Source organism: Myxocyprinus asiaticus, chromosome 35 (genome assembly GCF_019703515.2).
Source record: "Myxocyprinus asiaticus isolate MX2 ecotype Aquarium Trade chromosome 35, UBuf_Myxa_2, whole genome shotgun sequence".
Taxonomy (NCBI): domain Eukaryota; kingdom Metazoa; phylum Chordata; class Actinopteri; order Cypriniformes; family Catostomidae; genus Myxocyprinus; species Myxocyprinus asiaticus.
In genome coordinates, this window is record NC_059378.1 from 14,836,642 (window position 1) to 14,856,324 (window position 19,683).

Here is a 19,683-nt window from a genome sequence, read left to right on the forward strand (position 1 = left end):
ATGAGGGTGTTTTTTGCTTCATCATTATAAAGTTTAATAGTTCCATTTGACTTGATCTTTTCACAGAAATTTTCCTAGACACATCAGAGAGTTCAGCATTTAATTTGCTTGCTTATGGGGGCCAATGATGTGACTACACTGAGTGTTAGGGAGATGGCACATTCCTTTCAGCAATCAGCATTGATGATGTTTTTTTCTAGGTGGATGATGTTGATGACGTTTTTTCCATTGCATGAGTATAACAATAATACCGTGCTCTGCAGTAATCACATCGACTACAGTGCACACAGAAGTTCAGAACATTCTGGCTCTTTCTAATATTTGATCTGTAGGTACACATGATGTTCAACCTGAGAAACAGTACTCCGCCCAACTCAGTTCTTCTGTTTAGTATGTTTCTCTTTGCGTTGACCCATTTTACTGTCTTAAACACACGTGAGGGATCTCTGTTCTCGTTTAGCTGTCTGGAACTGTATAGTCTCCTCTCACCACACCCTATTACCGCAGCCCCAGTGCTGTCGCAGAAAAATATCAAACAAGAGGGCACCTCTGTGTCTCTTACCCCGCAGTCATGTCCACATGCAGAGAAACATTAGGGGCAGGAAACAGAGAAGCTGAAGAAGCAACCCAGCTCTACTGACTGCTGTCATTGCTAAATAAGCTTCAAGTTAATTTGAGCTCATTAATGAGGAGTTCTAGGGCTGGGGGGTGTCTGTATTATTGCAATTACTTCCAATGCAACTGAAACTTTACAATCAAATTTGTTGCTACATGTAGTGTTTTTTTCTTTTTCCCCCTCTGTTACATGACAGTATTTCACTTCAGTAAGCATTCGTTTATTTGTCTATTCTAAACTCTGGCTCAGAGGGATATTTTTTAATGCTTAATTTTTTTGCCCGCATTTTAAATTTAAAATGACAGTAATGCAAATTTTACCCTGATTTAATGAAGTTTGCTCGTTTAGCATTCAGTTCAGTTATTTAATGAGATAATCAAATTGTATACAGAACAAACACAATGTGTTTGTGAAGTCAACCCTTTGGTTAACTTTGAACACACAAAGAGTTGATGCCAGTTGTCAAGAAAACATATTTTTGGGTCATTAGATTTCCAACGCACTGGAACACTGATGATGATGATCATGAATGTTTTTTATTTGAAATATTTATTGATATACACTAAAGTTGTTGTTGCTATATGGATATTATTGTCAGTAACAGGTCTTTAAGAGCTACAATTTCTTGCATTGTGTTTCATAGATAAAACAATAAATAATTTGTAATTTAAAGTTTTTCAAAGCAATTTCAATTACTGGTTGACCGATATATCGCCGAGGCGGATAAATCGGCCGATATTTGGAATTTTTTAATTAAAGGCATCGTTCAATAAATGTTCCCATTTGAAGGAGCGTCTGAGACATGTAAACGACCAATCGCAGTTCGTTTTTATTGTTACGTGCCATTACTACAATAATAGTGTGCAACAAAGTCTCATTTAAACGGTCCACATTACAGAGCCATGACATGTAAAGTGCTCGCCTGTTTCCTTCTCCATCTCTCTCCTCAACAGTTCCCTGTATCTCTTAACTGTCTTGTCTAATGATAAAAAGGCAAATATCAGTAAAACTTCTATCATATACTGTCTGCAAATATGCAGATATCTTGTTTAAACAGATGTAATTCACAAACCTGACGAAACTCCAGCGTTTTCTTCCTGTCCAGCGCTAATCTAATATCTTCCTCTGAAGCACGTATTCCATCAGCCAGAATAAAAACTTCAGGATAAGGATCAAATGTTCCTCTAATAATTCACAAATCATGATAGTCAGTCCGTGATAATCCAAGCAGGAGATCCACTGCGTTTAAACTCTCAGTAGATTGCTGCTGCCCTTGCTGGATCCGCACGAGCGCGTGAGTGCAACTTCAAAGTAAAAGTGCTTCACGTGCACTATGAGTAAATGCCATTTTCACTGTGTACTGCATGTACAATTAGTTTGATTGGGTCTTTTATGAGAAAATGCGATTGGTGATGCGCAAATGCCATTCATTGTTGCTGGACTACTGTGTGTACTGTCATTTCCTTCTTTGTAATATATTAACAATTTCTTCATGCAGAAATAAATTACAAACATTTTATGACTAAACAGAAATCAGGAAAAAAAAATACTATATTATTTGTTAAAGATATTTAAATATAATAAAAGTTTATTAATATAACTTATTAATATAAGTTTGTGTGAAATTGAGTAAATATAGTGCTAAATAAGATTCATTAATTTTATGTTTGTTATTTACTATATTAAATTGTGTGATATATCGGTATTGTATCGGCCACCCTGTTTTCTGGATATCGGCATCGGCCATTAAAAAACGTATATCAATCAACCTCTGATTTCAATGGTATGGAAACAGCATTGCATTATACAAACTTTTGTGAGCTGTATTGTCTTTTTTCTGCATTAAAGTGAAAGGGATATTTCACCCAAAAATGAAAATTCTTTCATCATTTACTTACCGTCATGCCATCCCAGATGTAAATGACTGTCTTCTGCAGAACACTAATTACTATTGTTAGAAAAAAACATCTCAGCTCTGTATGTCCATACAGTGCAATTTAATGGTGGCCAGAATGTCCAAAAAGCACATAAAGGCAGATTTGCATTCTTTGTGCATATCACAACCTTCTTAGCAGGGAGGAAAATTTATAGTAAAAAAGGACTTAAATATTGATCTGTTTCTCAACTACACTTATCATATCTCTTCTGAAGATATGGGTTTAAACACTGGAGTCATGTAGATTACTTTTATGCTGCCACTATGTGCTTTTTGGACCTTCAAAGTTCTGACCACCATTCACTTGCATTGTATGGACCTAAAGAGCTGAGATATTTTTCTAAACATTTTCGTTATTCATACACATCTGGTATGACACGAGAGTAAATTATGAGAGATTTCATTTTTGGGTGAACTATATCTTTAAATGTATGTCAGCCCACTCTATCTACAAAATATTTTTTGTTGTTGCTCCTAGAAGTACCCAGTCTTATTTGGCATGCCCACAGAACATGCACAGACTGTCTGATGCGTATTGAACACAAACATTGCAAGAGCTTTCTCAAAATCAGCATACTACAATCTGATTGGCTACACAATTTCTGGGAGTATGGGTGCACAGGTTTTTATCAGTCTGATGGAAAACAAACTCATAAGTAGTCAGACAGACATGAGCTGCAAGTAAATATAGCTGTGGTGAAGAAATGTCTGGATCAAGTTCACATATCTTAAGGTGTGACTTGATGTGTAGCTTCAGGTTAAACAATCAAAAAAGGCAGCTTTCTTTATGGCATTTGAAGTGTCACTCTGGTGATTGGTGAGATGGTATTGTCAACATGAGTATGTCGTGCTTGTATGTTGAACTGTAAAATGTTGCAAGGTTGGTACAGTATAACAAGACCCTGGATGATATACAGTACTGAGCAAAAGTTTTAGGCACTTGTGAAAAATGTTGCATAGTGAGGATGTCTTTAAATATAATGACATAAATAGTTTTCATTTATCACTAAATGTCATACAAAGTCCAGTAAACATAAAAAAAAGCTAAATCAATATTCGGTGTGACCACCTTTGCCTTTAAAACAGCACCAATTCTCCTAGGTACACCTGGACACAGTTTCTCTTGGTTGTTGGCAGATAGGATGTTCCAAGCTTTTTGGAGAATTCACCACAGCTCTTCTGTCTATTTAGGCTGTCTCAATTGCTTCTGTCTCTTTATGTAATCTCAGACTGACAAGATGTTCAGTGGGGGGCTTTGTAGGGGCCATGGCATCTGTTGCAGGGCTCCCTGTTCTTCTGTTCTAATCTTTTCTATTTGCAAAAGTAATGTTTGGGAGTCTAACATTTATATTTCCTATTGACACACTAAAGCTGAAGATATAAATAACGATCTTAAGACAAGTGCTTTTGTGAAACACCTTATGTGCTCTTAAGACTTTTGCACAGTACTACAAACTCATTTTAAAGCCATAAAATCACAGGCCATAGGCTTCCTCCACTTTTTAATTTGTAGCTCACATCATTAATCTATGGAAAATAAATGGATTCTGTGAATTAAAATGCAACCGCCAAGAAACATAAGATGAATTAACACTTTCTTGCCTGCATGTGACAGCGCTACAGGTCATGAAAAAACGTTAAACTAAATAGTATATAAATAAACAGCAATGGTGTTGACATCAGAGTTGCTTTTGTGCTCATTCCATAGCTGTATTGCATTTTCATTGCTTTCTTGTTCAGTACATAACGATATCATATTAAACGTATAGCTAGATAGCAGCTAATGAGACTCATTACTGGTTTATATGACAGCAGGCCTATGTAGCCGCTAGCCAGCAAATACTTTCTAGCCAGCTTATTTAATGACTGTGATTCAGTTAGTTATGTTGTATAACTTATGTATTATAGTTATGTGTATAATCCATTTTTAGCGAGACCTAATTCGATCATCTGGAATGTAGAATATAGGCAAAACATAGAAAATTACTCAAAAGTTTATCATTGATATCTAATTCCCCCCCCGGATAAATATCGATACCGTTTTATTGCCCAGCCCTAGGTGACATACCTAAATACAGTCCAAAAGGGTCCAAACATGAGAGACCACATTAAAAATCTGAAATTCAAAATCGAATGTAAATCTGGAATAAAAGTTTTAGGATGTACGATTTGTGACATTGAGCATGTTTGCTCTTTTGTACGAAAATTCCTTTGTTCCCTAAGTCCAAGATGCTCTTTGGAAAATTTTCACATCATGCTGGGATAACATTAACTTTTATTCCAGATCATCAGTCCATGCCAGCTTGAGTGCATGTTAAAATTAAAGCAAAAGAGGGACTTGACATAAATGCATTCTGATGTCAATTTTGAAATTCACCTTTTCATTCAAAAAAAGCAAAATAGAAGCATTTTCACTAGTGGTCTCAGACTTTTGGATCCCACAGTATATACATTATTTATACACTTGCAGATGCATGCACTAATTATATTAAATCAGATTTAGTCATTTAGTTATATCACAATGCAAATATTTTTAGTATTTTACAGAGTTTGACTGCTCTTGATGACTACAGAGTCTTGTTAATTTGTCTTATAAAATGTGGCATCTATAACTGTGTTGTAGTGCGACCACTGATAAAGTAGTTTAATATTAAACTCAAGTCTCATGCATTCTCTCTGTAAGTTCCAGTAGCCACTATCACACGATCATTATGTTAAATTGACATATAGACATTTCTGGTATAAGCATCACATCTTATTCACACAATATCACCACCAAATTGCTGTTTAACTGATGCCATTTATGGAAATAATCTTTCAATTTAGTATCCAAATACTAGTTTGGCAAATGGTGGGGCGCTTTTTATTTAGAGCTGATAAATAAATGGTTTTTCTCTACTGAAAACATTTCTGAGACTGCCAATGCAAAAATTTTCAGCTTTGGTGCATGTGCGCTTGTCAGCCAGGCTTCCCTCAATATTGTGCCTCAGTTTGCCATTTCCAGTGTAAAAATGAAATTTAGTTAAGTGATTATGTTAAATATTGATAAATTGCAATAATGTAATGAACCAACTTAAAGCATGTGGATGATCTTATATGTCAGCCACCACCAAAAACCATTTTTGACCCAGGAAAAACCTGCAAATTCCACAGTGTTGTTTGGTTTTGCTGCAATTCTGTGGAAGATATCTATAATTATACAGTTGTGCATGACCACACAATTGCCTACAATTAATTGTGTCAACTCTTTTAGAACATGGTAATTGGCTCAAACAGTTTGACGGCAGACATTGTACCCCACAGCGTCCTAACCTTGAACCATAAATGTTAATATAGTGTCAATACAGCAGCTGTCAATATGTGACAGCTCCTAAAATTTCACTGTCAGTGTTTTCCAACTGAACACAGAGTAGTGATAGTGGGTCTTTATCATCACCTAAAGTGTGAACTCTTCACATCCATCCCCATGTTGACAGTGAAAAAGCAACATGTTTTTTTTGAAGGAGAGTTCAACCAAAATTGAATATTTGTCATAATTTACACACCCTTATGTCATCCCATATTACTTTTTATTACCCCATTTACACCTGGTATTAAGATACCATGGGTATCTCATATGGGGTGATCTGATCACATGTGGGCAGTAAATGCTAATATGTCCTTTATGCTTCCTGGCAGCAGTGAAGCTCCACCCCTCCCCTGTCAATCAACCACTACTCTGAAACAATAATTGCCGGTTATGAGCAGCTTTAAAAGGAAATAACCATCCAATCTGAAAATTTTAAGAAGTGGATACATTCACAAGAGGTCTTCACGGATCTTCTTCAATGTGTCTGATATCAACACAGATGAGAAGCACAAACACCTGTAGCTTCTTTCATACAGGTAATACACTAAAATAACGGATAATTCTGCTTGACATATTGCATTTGTGCTTAGATTAAATTTCAGCCGCTTCTGGGTGAAACAGTGCACCCTTTTTTGCATTTTCTTTGTCTTTTCTGACTTTGTTGTGCTTTAATATCATACAGTAACACACTGACATAGTGATTGATAAATGTCGTCAGACCCTCTTCTCCAAATCCGAACACAAGTGGTCACAGGAGATGCATTTAATCGACCAGGTGTAAACAGCGATGTGTCTTGCCTGACCAGATGTAAACGGATCACCAGAGACACATCATAATACCAGGTGGAAACGGGGGCTATATTCTGTGGAACACAAAATAAGTTATTTTAACAAATATCTGAGTGAAGCTCATTTACAGTGGCTTGTGTGTTCACGTGAGAACTTTAGTTACTTGGGTCACAAAATGGCTTATATTTTGCATTGTTTCTTACCAAAATGTATTGTATACACTGTCAGAAAAAAGGGTACAGTCAGGGTACGTTTGTGATCACATAGGGTACAATTTATTTTGGTGTACCTTCAATGGGTCATAGTTACACCTTAATGTACTAATGTGTACCCTTTAGGGATAGATAAGGTACAAATACATTTTCAACCAACAAAGGGTCCTGGTCTGTGCCATTTCCCCAAATAGAGGTACAAAATAGTGTGACCAAATTATTTGCTTCGGGGATGGGGTGGTTCAAGGCTGCCAAACGCTGCAAGTGCGTGAAATTCACTTTGTGCATTCTCCTCAACAATTCAATGAACACACAATTGCAAATCACCCAATACCAACATAAAATTAAATGTTGTACAGTAAAATAGGTAATGTTCACTGGTCTGTGGCATCCGCAAGAGGTGAAAAAAACACTTAATCCATGTCTGACCATGTTTCTGGTTTTTATAGTGTTTATATTTAGAGTGTCAAGATGATGGCTTTTAATATAAAACAAATTCATGAAATTAAATCCCTAACAGGTTTAGAAAAATGCCCTTTTAAACCATATAAAATAAACAAGAGCTGTTTAATGGTCTGGGTTTTTTTCTTAAAATAACAATTTAAATTTATTTTATCTTCAGTGAGGAGCACACATTCTTATATTGTCTACTACTGTATACAAACTAAACAAGAGCAACTGAGGAGCTGCACCAGGTTATTTATATGACTTTATTAAAATTTGTCAAATGTGATTGCATTGCCTCGCACTGTGCGTGGGAATTTTGGGATGGAACGGCGCTCCATTCGCACTCAGGACACGATGAATCTCTGACTGATTGTCGAAGGATGATCTTCTCCTCAAGTTAAAAGAAGCTGGAATGCAAGTCACTGAAGAAGCATAGAAATTCAGAGGTACGTTTAACTTTATGTGTTGTTAAAATTAGCTGGTATTTTGTCTATTTGTCCAATTTTTATGTGCTTGTGGGCAGTAACGTTCACCTTTAGGCAGTCGTTATCGGGGCCGTTGACGTGTTCGTGTGCTAACCAGATTTGCCATCCCGCCAAAATCCAACTAATTGTTTTCCTATTTAAGCTTTGTAAGGAATAATAGATGACGAACTGTCAGATTATTGACAATTAATGCACACCCCATAGTGGTAATTGCGTTGCGGCCGTTACACCTCAGGTTTGCACACATTTTCAATAATTCGACGTTTGAGACACTCATTCCGCTTATACCATAGTTACCACACATCAAGACGTTTTTTTCTCATGCTTTCTTTATTAAAACTATTTGTCCGTCGAACTGTTTCCTTGTGCCATGTATTCAGCATCTTGTAATGTAAACGATACGTGTCAACTGGTGCAGAAACATCCGTTGAACACTGATCACCACTCCAGAGAGCTACTGCTTTAAGTGTTGTACAGTGAGTGTGTATCATCTATGATTGTTTTCAGTTCACGAGCAATAATAATATAATCTTAAATTACACAATTGGAAAGATGCCAGCTTTAATTCTGAATGCCCAACAAATAAAAACAGTGTTAATTTATTACACTTTTGCTTACTCAGCCACAGTATTATTTCAATGAATGCAAGTAGTATTATCACATTTCTTGCCTGATATACTTGACCATGTTTATATGTGTTTCTCTGTTTGTGTTAGCATACTTTGCACCAATCCCTTAAGCACAAATTCAGAGTAGAGCATGTACCTATGATACTTGAGGAGGTGAGGAGTAAAGGAGAAATTTGGGCACAGTCATACAGTCTGAAGAAACTGCAAAGAGCCTGTCACAGATCTGTGTAAGGGGTGAGTGGATTTCTGTAGTATAACACATTAACTAGCTAACTAAACGCCGAAACATACTTCACAAATGCAGATGCGAGCGCTTGTCCAACACATGATCCCGTTGTACATATGTACATTACGTGCACTCTTGCGTTGCTCTGGCGGTTACAAACCTCAGACTAAAAGAGGGCAATAGATTTTTTAGGTGTGACCACGAAACCGGTGCTACATCCGAAACCTGGAAAATGCTGCATTTGGAATCAGTATACGGAGGCAGGATGAAAATAAGCTGCTTTTCAAACTGTTTGAAGACCAGTTCCTTAAGAGTTCCATTCATTAAAAACAGCTGTCAGTTAAGCCATTAACTGATTAGGCAGCATGTCAGCTGCCTACGTTTTCGGATGCAGCCTGGATGTGGTAGATGAGTCGATAGTTGAGGAGTGGGGAGAGACATGGAGAAAAACAAGTTTGTTTGAATGGACTGGGGACAAAAAATTGTATATATTTTTCGAAAAGATTTAACTCAAATTGCTGCCTGAGTCCGCCATGACAGTTGTTGATTGAAAGAAGAAAATCCACTCTAGCGCCCCTAGCGGCAACACTGAGAATGTAGCGTGTACTTGCGTTGTTATGAATTGGGTTCCGACACATTTCACAACGCAACGATGCGTGAAATCGAGCTTGCGCTGCAAGGTGCGTTCACGTACTTGTGTAGAGTATATTTGGGCCTTAAGTGCACAATAATGTTTTTACAGGAAATATATTTTAAGTCATAATTTTTATTTGTATAGCGCATTTCACAATAAATAAAAAAAGCAGTGACAGCAGCGATACTCTTCATATCTGAAGAGTAACAGAGTATCTTTGTGTGGTTTTAAAATTTAAGTTCAGATGAGAAAAACTGTGTTTGTGCATTTGTCTAATGAACAAGTATTTTTCTCTGCACTTTTTATTTGGCTCCAACAGGAGTTTGCTTTCATTGATAAGGATGCATTTTCTATTGAGGTGATATTCTATTGCATGTGGTGTTTGACAAGATGCTACCAGGCACCTTGGTTATTAAGGACAAGATCGGATGCAGCGAACTTTTTCATGGCAGAGAAGGGAGATAGAATATGAAATGACTGTGGTGGGCAAAAACTCTCCAGTGTAAGTAATATCACAGAGAATTTTATGTCAATTCTCAGCTTAAAGGGATTGCTCACCCAAAAATGAACATTCTTTTATTATTTACTCATGATATCCCAGGTGTGTATGACTTTCTTTCTCCGCCAGGACACATTTGAAGAAATATATCTTAGCTCAGGTAGGTCCTTAAAATGCAAGTGAATGGAGATTTCTCTTTTGAAGCTCCAAAAATCACAGACAGTTTGTGTGCTTATACTGGATGTCTCAACCAAGTGGAGAACATGAGATTTCGTCTGTATCATAGCAACGCGAATACGTCACATGAGAGACCGCTTGGACTCCACCCTCTCGTGAACCTTACCCAGAGCGTTGGATTTTATTTAAAAAGTACTTAAATGTTGATCATTTTTCGCAACAAAAGTGATCGTATCACTTTAGAAGACATTAATTGAACCGCTGGAGTCGAATCGATGACATTTATGTGGACTGACTGTGATTTTTGGAGCTTCAAAAGAGAAATCTCCATTCACTTGCATTTTAAGGACCTACTGAGCTGAATTTTTTTTTTTTTCTTCAAATGTGTTCTGCTGAAGAAAGAAAGTCACACACATGGGATATCATGAGGGTAAATAATGAGAGAATTTTTGGGTGAACTATCCCTTTAAAATATATGTTTGATTTCAGTGTAGCACCTGGAACAGTAGGTTAGAACTACATTGTAAAGACAAGGGACACAGAATTTTGTTGTCACTTGGGCATTTTTATATTTTATATTGCTCAAAAGTTGTTGAATTATTTACCCAAGTAGGAAAATTCTGTAATTGTTAAATCACCCTAATGTCATTTCAAACCCACATATGTTTTTCTTTGTAACACGAAAGGTGAATTTCAATTTTTTTTGCAGTGTTTATTTGCCATAATGCAAGTGAATAGTTTCTCTGGTCTGTCAAGCTTGAAAAAAAAAAAAAAATAAAATACCACAGTAAAAGTATTTTATATTAATTGTGCACTGTATTCCAAATCATTATTCATCGACAAATTAAAGCAATAAAGCGCTGAAAACCTCACTGTGTTTGTGATCAAACTTGAAATATAGTGTGTGTAGCATTGATTAATTTTACTCTGGTTTTATGTTTAAAAAAAAAAAAAAAAAGCTTTGAGTCACTATCAACTTACATGTTGGCCAATAAACACTATAAAGACTTCAAACATTCATCACTGTGTTTCATAGAAGAATAAGGTATATGGGTTTGGAGCGACATAAAGGTGAGTTAGGACATCATTTTAATTTTTGGGTGAACTATTCCTCTTAAGACTTTAAAAACAAATCGCAGTTATGTTATGAAATTGACCAAATCCATTTATCAACTGTCAGCTGAGGCCAGTTTATCATGGAGGGCTTCACCAGTATTGTGCCAGAGGTCGTGAGCTTTCTCCAATAAAAATCCTGTTGGCCAAAATCTATATTGAAGCAAAAGAGCAGAAACATGCAGAAGATCTACCAGGTATTTACTGTGGTGTTACTGCTGCTTTATATGAGTAGTGAATATTTTCAAACAAATATTTTGTTTAATTCAGAATGATGTTATACTGTAAGTTCTGTCAGAAAATTTGTAAAGCTTGGATAGTTGCATACTGTAACTCTGTGATACTGTGATTGATATACAGTGCATAATGCAGTTCTGACAGACAACATTTTGTTTTCCTCTTACAGTGTGACGCTGATGCACCATATCCAACCATTCACTTGGTAGATACTGACTGGAAAATGGCTTTCACGAGGAGGGTTCAAGCCCTGATCAAAGTGGATGGTGTGTTGGGAAATAACAATCGAAGAGGGGGTAATAGCAGCCTTCAGTGCATACTTTCTTTTTAAAGACTTTTATCCCTACATGAAAAATAAGCTTTCTTCCTGAAATATGTTTTAGCAAAGATGTGGGTGAAGAATCATTTGAAGACATTCACTGTGTTTCAGAAGAGACTATTAACTGAGAGAGGTAGGCTAAGACTTAAAATATGTATTCACAGTTGCCGGTCCACAAAGAAGATATTCCTCTATTTTTGAATTTTAAGTATAAAAACCACATGGCTTCTTTGCATTAAGATTTTAATCTCAATGTCTTGTGCTTCGCACTTCTTGCATACACAAAGTTGATTCTGAATGGAATATAATTTACCCAGGTCAAGATGTTTTTTTAGGCCTATGACACTCTTTGATGATGAATTGATTGTGATTCTTAAAATGTTTTAAAAAGTGTATTTCACCCAAAAAGGAAAATTGTTATATTTTACTCACGGTCATGATATTTCAAACCTGTATGTCTTTCTTTTCTTGTTTGGGGACAGTAAGGAGATGTTTTAATGAATATCACAGCCAGTTCTTTCAGTACAATGCCAGTGGATAGAGCCTCACTTTAAAGCTTAAAGGACACAAAAGTATCATACGTAGTCTATGTGACTTGTGCATCATGTTTCAGGTAGTCTGAAGGCATACTATAGGTTTTGGTAAGAAACCATCTGAAACTTTTGTCAAAATCGTTATGTCTGTTGCGTGTTAAGAAGTGCACGAGAGAAGCTCGTTCACAGTGGTTCATGTGTTTCTTTGGTTATTTTTTAAGCTTTAAATTGAGGCACTGTCCACTGCCATTGTATTGAAAAGACAGGCTGTGATATTCATTCAGACATTTCCTTTTTATGTTCAGTGCATGAAAGAAAATCATACTGGCTTGAAACATCATGAGGGTAAGTAAATGATGACAGAATTTTCATTTTTGGGCAAGTATTAAAGACTATTTAAAAAGTTAGTTAAAATGAATTGTGTAGTAATATTTTTTAAGCAAAATTGCTGAATAAATGTATATGTATCCTGCTATATTTGATGACAAATTGTGATTCTGAGATGTTTAAATTGTCAATTCTGTGACAATGTGAATAAAAATGTGAGAAATGTTAAATTATTAAATGTGTCATGTTATTTAATAAATGTGATTAAACATCATGTTGGCAGTTTTTAATATGCTGCATTGAGAACAAATTTGCCCTTCATATGGTACAAAGTGCTTGGCACAGGGGCAGTACCTTTAAAAGGCCAAGTTTGAACCTTTTCCAAAGGTACATTCAATTACCATAACACTGAGGTCCAAGTTAGTCACCAAGGGTAAATATTTGCCTCCTAAAAGATACAAGCTGTAAGAGTACTAATATGTACCCATGTTAAAGGGTTCACGGGTGTACCTTTGAGGGTACTGCCCCAGTGACAAGCCATTATACCTCTAAAGGTAAAATTTTTGCACTTTTTTTTCTGACAGTGTACCTTCAGAAGACTTGAAATAGGGGTGGGCGATATGACCAAAATCTTATATCACGATATGAGTCATTTATATCACGATAATTATATAGATCACAATATAGTAAAAGTTTTCTGGAAAATCAATAAAAATTGGTTCATATATTAATTAACCATATTGTAATGCCTATTTTTAGAACTCAAGTCAGTGAATTAAATACTTTATAAATTTAAACTACATCATCTTTAATTGGAACAAGACAAACAATGTCAATGTAAGTAAATAAATAAAAATGCCAAATATAACAGAATGCCACATTTCAGTTTAAAATGTTGTTGACCAATATTGTTGTTATTATTATAAACTTTCCTCAAGAAACTTTTTGGAACAATTTGACAAAGAAAATTAAACATAAGTAAAAAATAAATAAATAAAAAAAAATCCAATGAAAATAAACACTTCTTGAAGAAAATAAGAATAATTTCTTGAAAAATAAATAAATACATAATGTTCTTTTGCGTGCTTAATTTTGAGGTGGTGAAACAGACTGATTGTAATACGAGTGATTATCGTCGTGCAAACCACAGATGTCGCACCTGTTTTAATAACAAGCTCCTCTTCATTTTCTTGACCTGTTTGGGAGTCATCCCATTCTGTGGAGATTTCGTTCTCCATTTGGGTTTTCCTGGGTCAAAATGATTGAATAGTGTGAGTGATCCTGCTATGGAGCACAAATATTGGAAAGCCTGCTGGACTTGCACGCACTTTGGAGCTTCAGAGACTGCGTGTGCCACAGAAACAGCACATGCCACATTCACATGAAAAATTTGCGTGTCAGATGAGAAGAATATTTAGCACTTTTAAAGCGGCAAATGCGCGGTGAAGGTCATTGAATTTGTTTGGCAGAAAAATGGTCAATGCCGGAAAAACCCTGTCCATGTTTCTTCAATTCTCTCAGTCTCACGTGAAGCCCTGCCCACTGATAGATATGCCCACGCTGCGCAAATGGATATTTACATAACACGATATACAGGAAACAGCAAAATCTATATCAGTTGACATTTTATATATATCGTCATATCACCCCACTCTAACTTGAAATATAATGCATGAGGCACATGGACTAGTTTTATGATACTTTTGGGTCTTTTTTCAGCTTTAAAGTGAGGTACTGTCCGCTGCCATTGTATTGCAAAGACGATAATAAAGTTACCGGCCAAGTGGCGAGTGGCGCAATTTTTTTCTTCTACTGGCAAACCTAATTTGTAATCGAATTTGGTGCTTGATAAGTGTTCATTTTGGAGCCTGGCTCCTCCCCTTTAATCTCAAAGGTCTTTCTTTTGGTCTACAGCATCTCTCAGTCACCTAATAAACTTGCTCTTCTTCTCTTTCTCTTTCCTCTTCTGTTTTCTATTTCCCAGTTGCCTGCAGAACACGTTTTTTTTTTTTTAAAGTTGCTTTGAACTCATTTTTAATTCTCCACCATGACAGCCTTTTATGATCATATGAAGACATTAATGACTTTGTGGAGTCATTATACCATGTGCCAATTCAGTGTCCCTGTGGCAGCCTGAAAGGCTATGAAACATTTTATCTGGATGTGTGCTGTGGAAATATGACATGATTTAAACCTTCACCATAAACTTGCTTAGCCCTTATGATTGCGACACCAAACAGAAAGTGTTTTCAACAAGGGACTTATTTGACTCACCTTTGACCTTAGTGATTCCTAAGATGCTACATGCATTTACATATGCAGTGCATATGTAAATCACACACCCTGGTACAGTTTAAAAAAATCAAGGTAATGTTTCTGTGAGGTTCTTCTCAGTCACACAAAAGTCACTCTACAGTATATGGCCCTGTTTCACCAAATTTGATAAAATGTATCAACCACAATTTCGATCAAATGTTTTAGTAAAGCATCTCATGACAAGCTATTATTTCCTCAGCCGTGTGCTTCCATCTCTGTGATGTTTCCATGATGAAAGAAATAATGACTAAATTGCTGACCGCCATGGAAGACTCATCATAAAAACATGCCTTTGGAGATCAGCCTAATATCTGAAATCAAATTACTGCTGAAAATACACACTCCTCTTCCCAGACTCATATCTTTTTGTTTGCTTGTTTATCTGAATGTTTGTTGAGGCTCTGTGCTGAAGTATGAGTGGACAATGTCTCTAAATTAGGTTAGTTGTTGGAATCTGAAATTAGCAGGAAGTTAAGGAATTCCATTAATGTGTATCTATGGCAGTGGATGGCAAATGCTTTTAACTAAAAACTTTTTGGAGGGGTGTAGAAAGCTGAATCCCATGTCGAGCTGCATTCAATCCTACAACGCATTATGTATTATGCACCTTTTTCAGGGTAGACATCATATTTAATTTGACACAAATAAAAACAAGGCTGTGAGGGATTGATTTCTACTGTAGTATTGATCATTCAGCTGACAAAACATTAAAAATACATCTGTCCAAAAAATGTCCAGTAAACAAAAAAATTCCAGAAAATGTGAAAAATTAAATGTGATCTAGGACATAAACATACTGCAGCACAGTAAACACATTGTACCTGTACCTCTCACAACCTCGTTTTCATTAATGTCAAATTAAATATGGCATCTTCCCTGATTTTGGTCTATTGGAGATATCTTTACACTAAAGAAATCAATATCCAATATCCTTTTGAGTTGGATCTCGCCGTCTACCATTTCCTCCCTTGTCACGAAAACTAAGAACTTTGTGTGGTGAGCAGGGCGGGGTTAATCAGCGTCTGGGCAGAGGGAGGCCGGGAAGATAAGTTGTGAATGAGGTCTTCCTGTGTGCCACACCGGTCTCGCGTTCCAGTGAGCGGTGGCGGGAGTATTTAAGGAGAGCAGACAGTGGCAGACGAGAGAGAGAGAGATGCACAAAGCTGTCTGTGTGTGTCTGCGTGTGAGTGTGGTGTTGCTGAAAAGCAAACCTTTTGTGTACTCCAGAAAAGTGACCTTTTTGTTTGCGACTGAAAAGTGCAACAATAAATGTCTATGTGTTTTGTCAAGCCAGCCCCAGCCTCCTCAGTTCCTTAATTGTTACACTGGTGCCGAAACCCAGGAAGGAGGAAGGATGCGCCGTCAAGGAGTCCTCGCTGCTGACTGAGGATCACGATGCTGAGGGAGTGCTTGATCTGGTGGCACTGGAGCTCTGCATCATCCAGTTCCATCGCCCGGCGTCGCGGATGGAAGCAGTACAGCGAGCTGAGGGCCAGTCGACGGCATGTCCGGGGCTGGCGAGCCCGTCTCTGTCTCCTTTCTCTCTCCTCTATCTGCTTTCTCCTCTCTCTCTCTATTCTCCCCCTCTCCTCTCACTCATCCTGTTCCTACTCCCAGGCACGTGTGGGCCGGACCCGGAGACCATCCTGACTCATCAACGCTCCCTCCCTAGAAATGGGTGGGGAGTATGTCATAGGCCGGAGAAGTTAGTTTCACCGGTCTTAGTTTCCTGTGAGGGCCGGCGGGAGTATTTAAGGAGAGGAGATAGTGGCAGACGAGAGAGAGAGATGCACGAAGCTGTCTGTGTGTGTCTGCGTGTCAGTGTTGTGTTGCTAAAAAAGCAAACCTTTTGTGTACTGCTGAAAAGAGGCCTCATTGTGTGCAACTGAAAAGTGCAACAATAAATGTCTGTGTTTTATCAAGCCAGCTCCATCTTCCTCCATTCTTAAATTGTTACATGTTGTTACAACCAATAACACTGAGACCATGAATTTGGTCCTGTCATGCCACCACATTAATTTATATAATTTATGTATATTTGCATATTGCATATTCGTGATAATTCGCATAACACATATTCACATAATTGACTGCATGTGTTCTCTTTAACATAGACACCGATCAGCCACAACATTAAAACCACCTGCCTAATATTGTGTAGGTCCCCCTTGTGCTGCCAAAACAGCGCCAACTTGCATCTCAGAATAATATTTCCGTCAACAGAACTGCCACTCACTGGATGTTTTTTGTTTTTGGCACCATGAGGAGTAAACTCTAGAGACTGTTGTGTGTGAAAATCCCAGGAGATCAGCAGTTACAGAAATTCTCAAACCAGCCATCTGGCACCAACAATCATGCCATGGTCTAAATCACTGAGATCAAATTTTTTCCACATTCTGATGGTTGATGTGAACATTAACTGAAGCTCCTGACCCGTGTATGCATGCCTTTATGCACTGCACTGCTGCCACACAATTGGCTAATTAGATAATCGCATGAATGATTGTTGGTGCCAGATGGGCTGGTTTGAGTATTTCTGTAACTGCTGATCACCTGGGATTTTCACACACAACAGTCTCTAGAGTTTACCCAGAATGGTGACAGAAACAAAAAACAACCAGTGAGCAGCAGTTCTGTGGATGGAAACGCCTTATTGATGAAAGAGGTCAATAGAGAATGACCAGACTGGTTTGAACTGACAAAGTCTACGGTAAATCGGATAACTGCTCTATACAGTTGTGGTGAGAAGAATAGCATCTCGGAATGCTATTCTGAGATTCAGGTTGGCACTGTTTTGGTGGCACAAGGGGGACCTACACAATATTAGGCAGGTGGTTTTAATGTTGTGGCTGATCGGTGTGAATATATTATCTTTTGGCTCTAAACCTATCTGTCCTTTCTGTTATTTTAGATGCAAGGGAGATTGTCCTAAAAGCTCAGATTTTAGCAGGAGGAAGAGGCAAAGGAGTGTTCGACAGCGGCCTGAAAGGAGGGGTGCATTTAACAAAAGAGTGAGTGCCTGCTTAGAACCAATTTCTGTGGAAGAATATATCTTAAATTCTTTTCTTTCATTCCTTTAAAAACTCAAGCCATTGTTTTAAACATTGCATTTCTCACCAAGAAAATAGAGCAAAATATCATGCTGCTCTCAGCATTTGCGGGTGCCCTCAAAACTTAGTTACAGCGCAGAATGATGGATTCCTCAGCTGTTTGTAGATTCAGTAGCAATGAACCTATTATACTGTAAGTGTAAAAGCAACTGTAAAACGAAAATGTTGTGTAAAAAAATAAAAACCTTTGAGAGTGGAGACATGTGAAATATAGCAATCTCTGACAGCCAGAGTAGGAACTTTAGCAGAAAGCCACATGGTTTCCTCAAGTAGGTGCTGATTTATGACTTGAGTGCCCATGTCATGTATCACTGTCATTGTAGTGTACTTTAGCGTTCGTGATGAAGAAAATCATACAGAGAAAACATTCTGAACTGCAGCCTGATCTGTTTTATCTAGCAAATGAGCACAGCACTTTTTATGTCCTTGAGAGATCGGTAGGATTTAAAAAAAAAAAAATTTTTTGGACCTCTTTGCCATTTTTATTTATAGTACAATAGAGAGATGACAGGAGAAGATGGGGGAGTGGGATCAGCAAATGTTGTGAGCCAGATTCGGACATGCATTGTCAGTATGCGCACCAGAAATTAGCATAATTAATTCTGATTCAAAGTAATGCCCAACATCATCCAATCACATGCAAATCATGTTAAAATAAAATGATTCATTATAAATTCTGAATCTATGCACTGATTACCATTGTCCCATTTCTGCCAAACATGTTCCAAACGTGGTCCAAACATCATCTGCAGCCTGGAACTGAACTTTTGATAGGATATTTGGATTGAATGCGCTTAGCTGCATAGAGAGCTACTTCCTTACTCCCTATTTAGTGAATGACTTAACCTCCAGTGTGCTGTCTGTCTGCACTGGTCTCAGAATAGTTCAAAATGCACCTTATAAAGCCGCTGAAAGCAACATTTTTCAGCTTTTGGATGAACCCATTAATTCTCAATGTGATAATGCACAGTGAACATAGGAATGCATTTTCCAATGTTAATGTATAGAACCGTATTGTACAGTGATAACAAAATAAAATATAACAAAAATTATATTAAAATGAAGTGAAATGACCCACAGATGTGTTAATGTCGAAAATTATTCAAATTATTTTATTTTATTTATTTTTTTTACTTTTGAGTCAAAAAATGTCCCAAAATCCATGTATGTTGACATCATATTTATCAGAAAACTGACAAGCGAAAAAAAAAATAAATAAAGCGACATATCAAACGAATATACAGACACTACTCTTTACACCCAAACAGGTTTCAATGAAAAAACTTTTCATCTGGTTTCTTACCAGACACACTTTTGTTGGCTCTGCACCCTTAGAAGCGCTTCACAGAAATCAAGGTCATGTTGTTGTGTCACGTGACTCAGTGTGCCAGCAGTTTAACCCTTAAATGAGAGCCTAGAGTGTTGTGAACAGTGTTCAATCTGTTTAAATTCATTTAAATTATGTGTTGCGTATAGCGAACCGAAATACAATGTACATGTATGTGGACAGGGGTCTTGCGTTATTAATAAGTCTGACATCTATTGAAAATCTGTTCCATTTTGCATTTTTCTAATTGAATAATTATTTTTTTTATTAGAAATTATATTATCAGGCCTGGGTAGCTCAGTGGTAAAATACGCTGGCTACCACCCCTGGAGTTCGCTAGTTCGAATCCCAGGGCGTGCTGAGTGACTCCAGCCAGGTCTCCTAAGCAACCAAATTGGCCCA

General features: G+C 37.2%; 1 protein-coding gene across 10 annotated transcripts in view; it reads left to right on the forward strand.

Annotated features, from left to right (window-relative positions):
* LOC127426279 (succinate--CoA ligase [GDP-forming] subunit beta, mitochondrial) overlaps positions 1 to 19,683 on the forward strand; it is a 155,716-nt gene that overhangs the window by 54,341 nt on the left and 81,692 nt on the right. For 3 of the 10 annotated variants that reach the window (XM_051672976.1, XM_051672986.1, XM_051672984.1), the window contains exon 3: positions 17,756 to 17,855. In XM_051672976.1, coding sequence (XP_051528936.1) covers positions 17,756 to 17,855 — 100 coding nt within the window. Of the gene's footprint in view, positions 1 to 2,342; positions 11,310 to 11,518; positions 11,646 to 11,732; positions 11,802 to 17,755; positions 17,856 to 19,683 lie in introns of those variants that run through there. The other 7 variants (XM_051672983.1, XM_051672978.1, XM_051672979.1 and 4 more) reach the window with 7 other exon arrangements.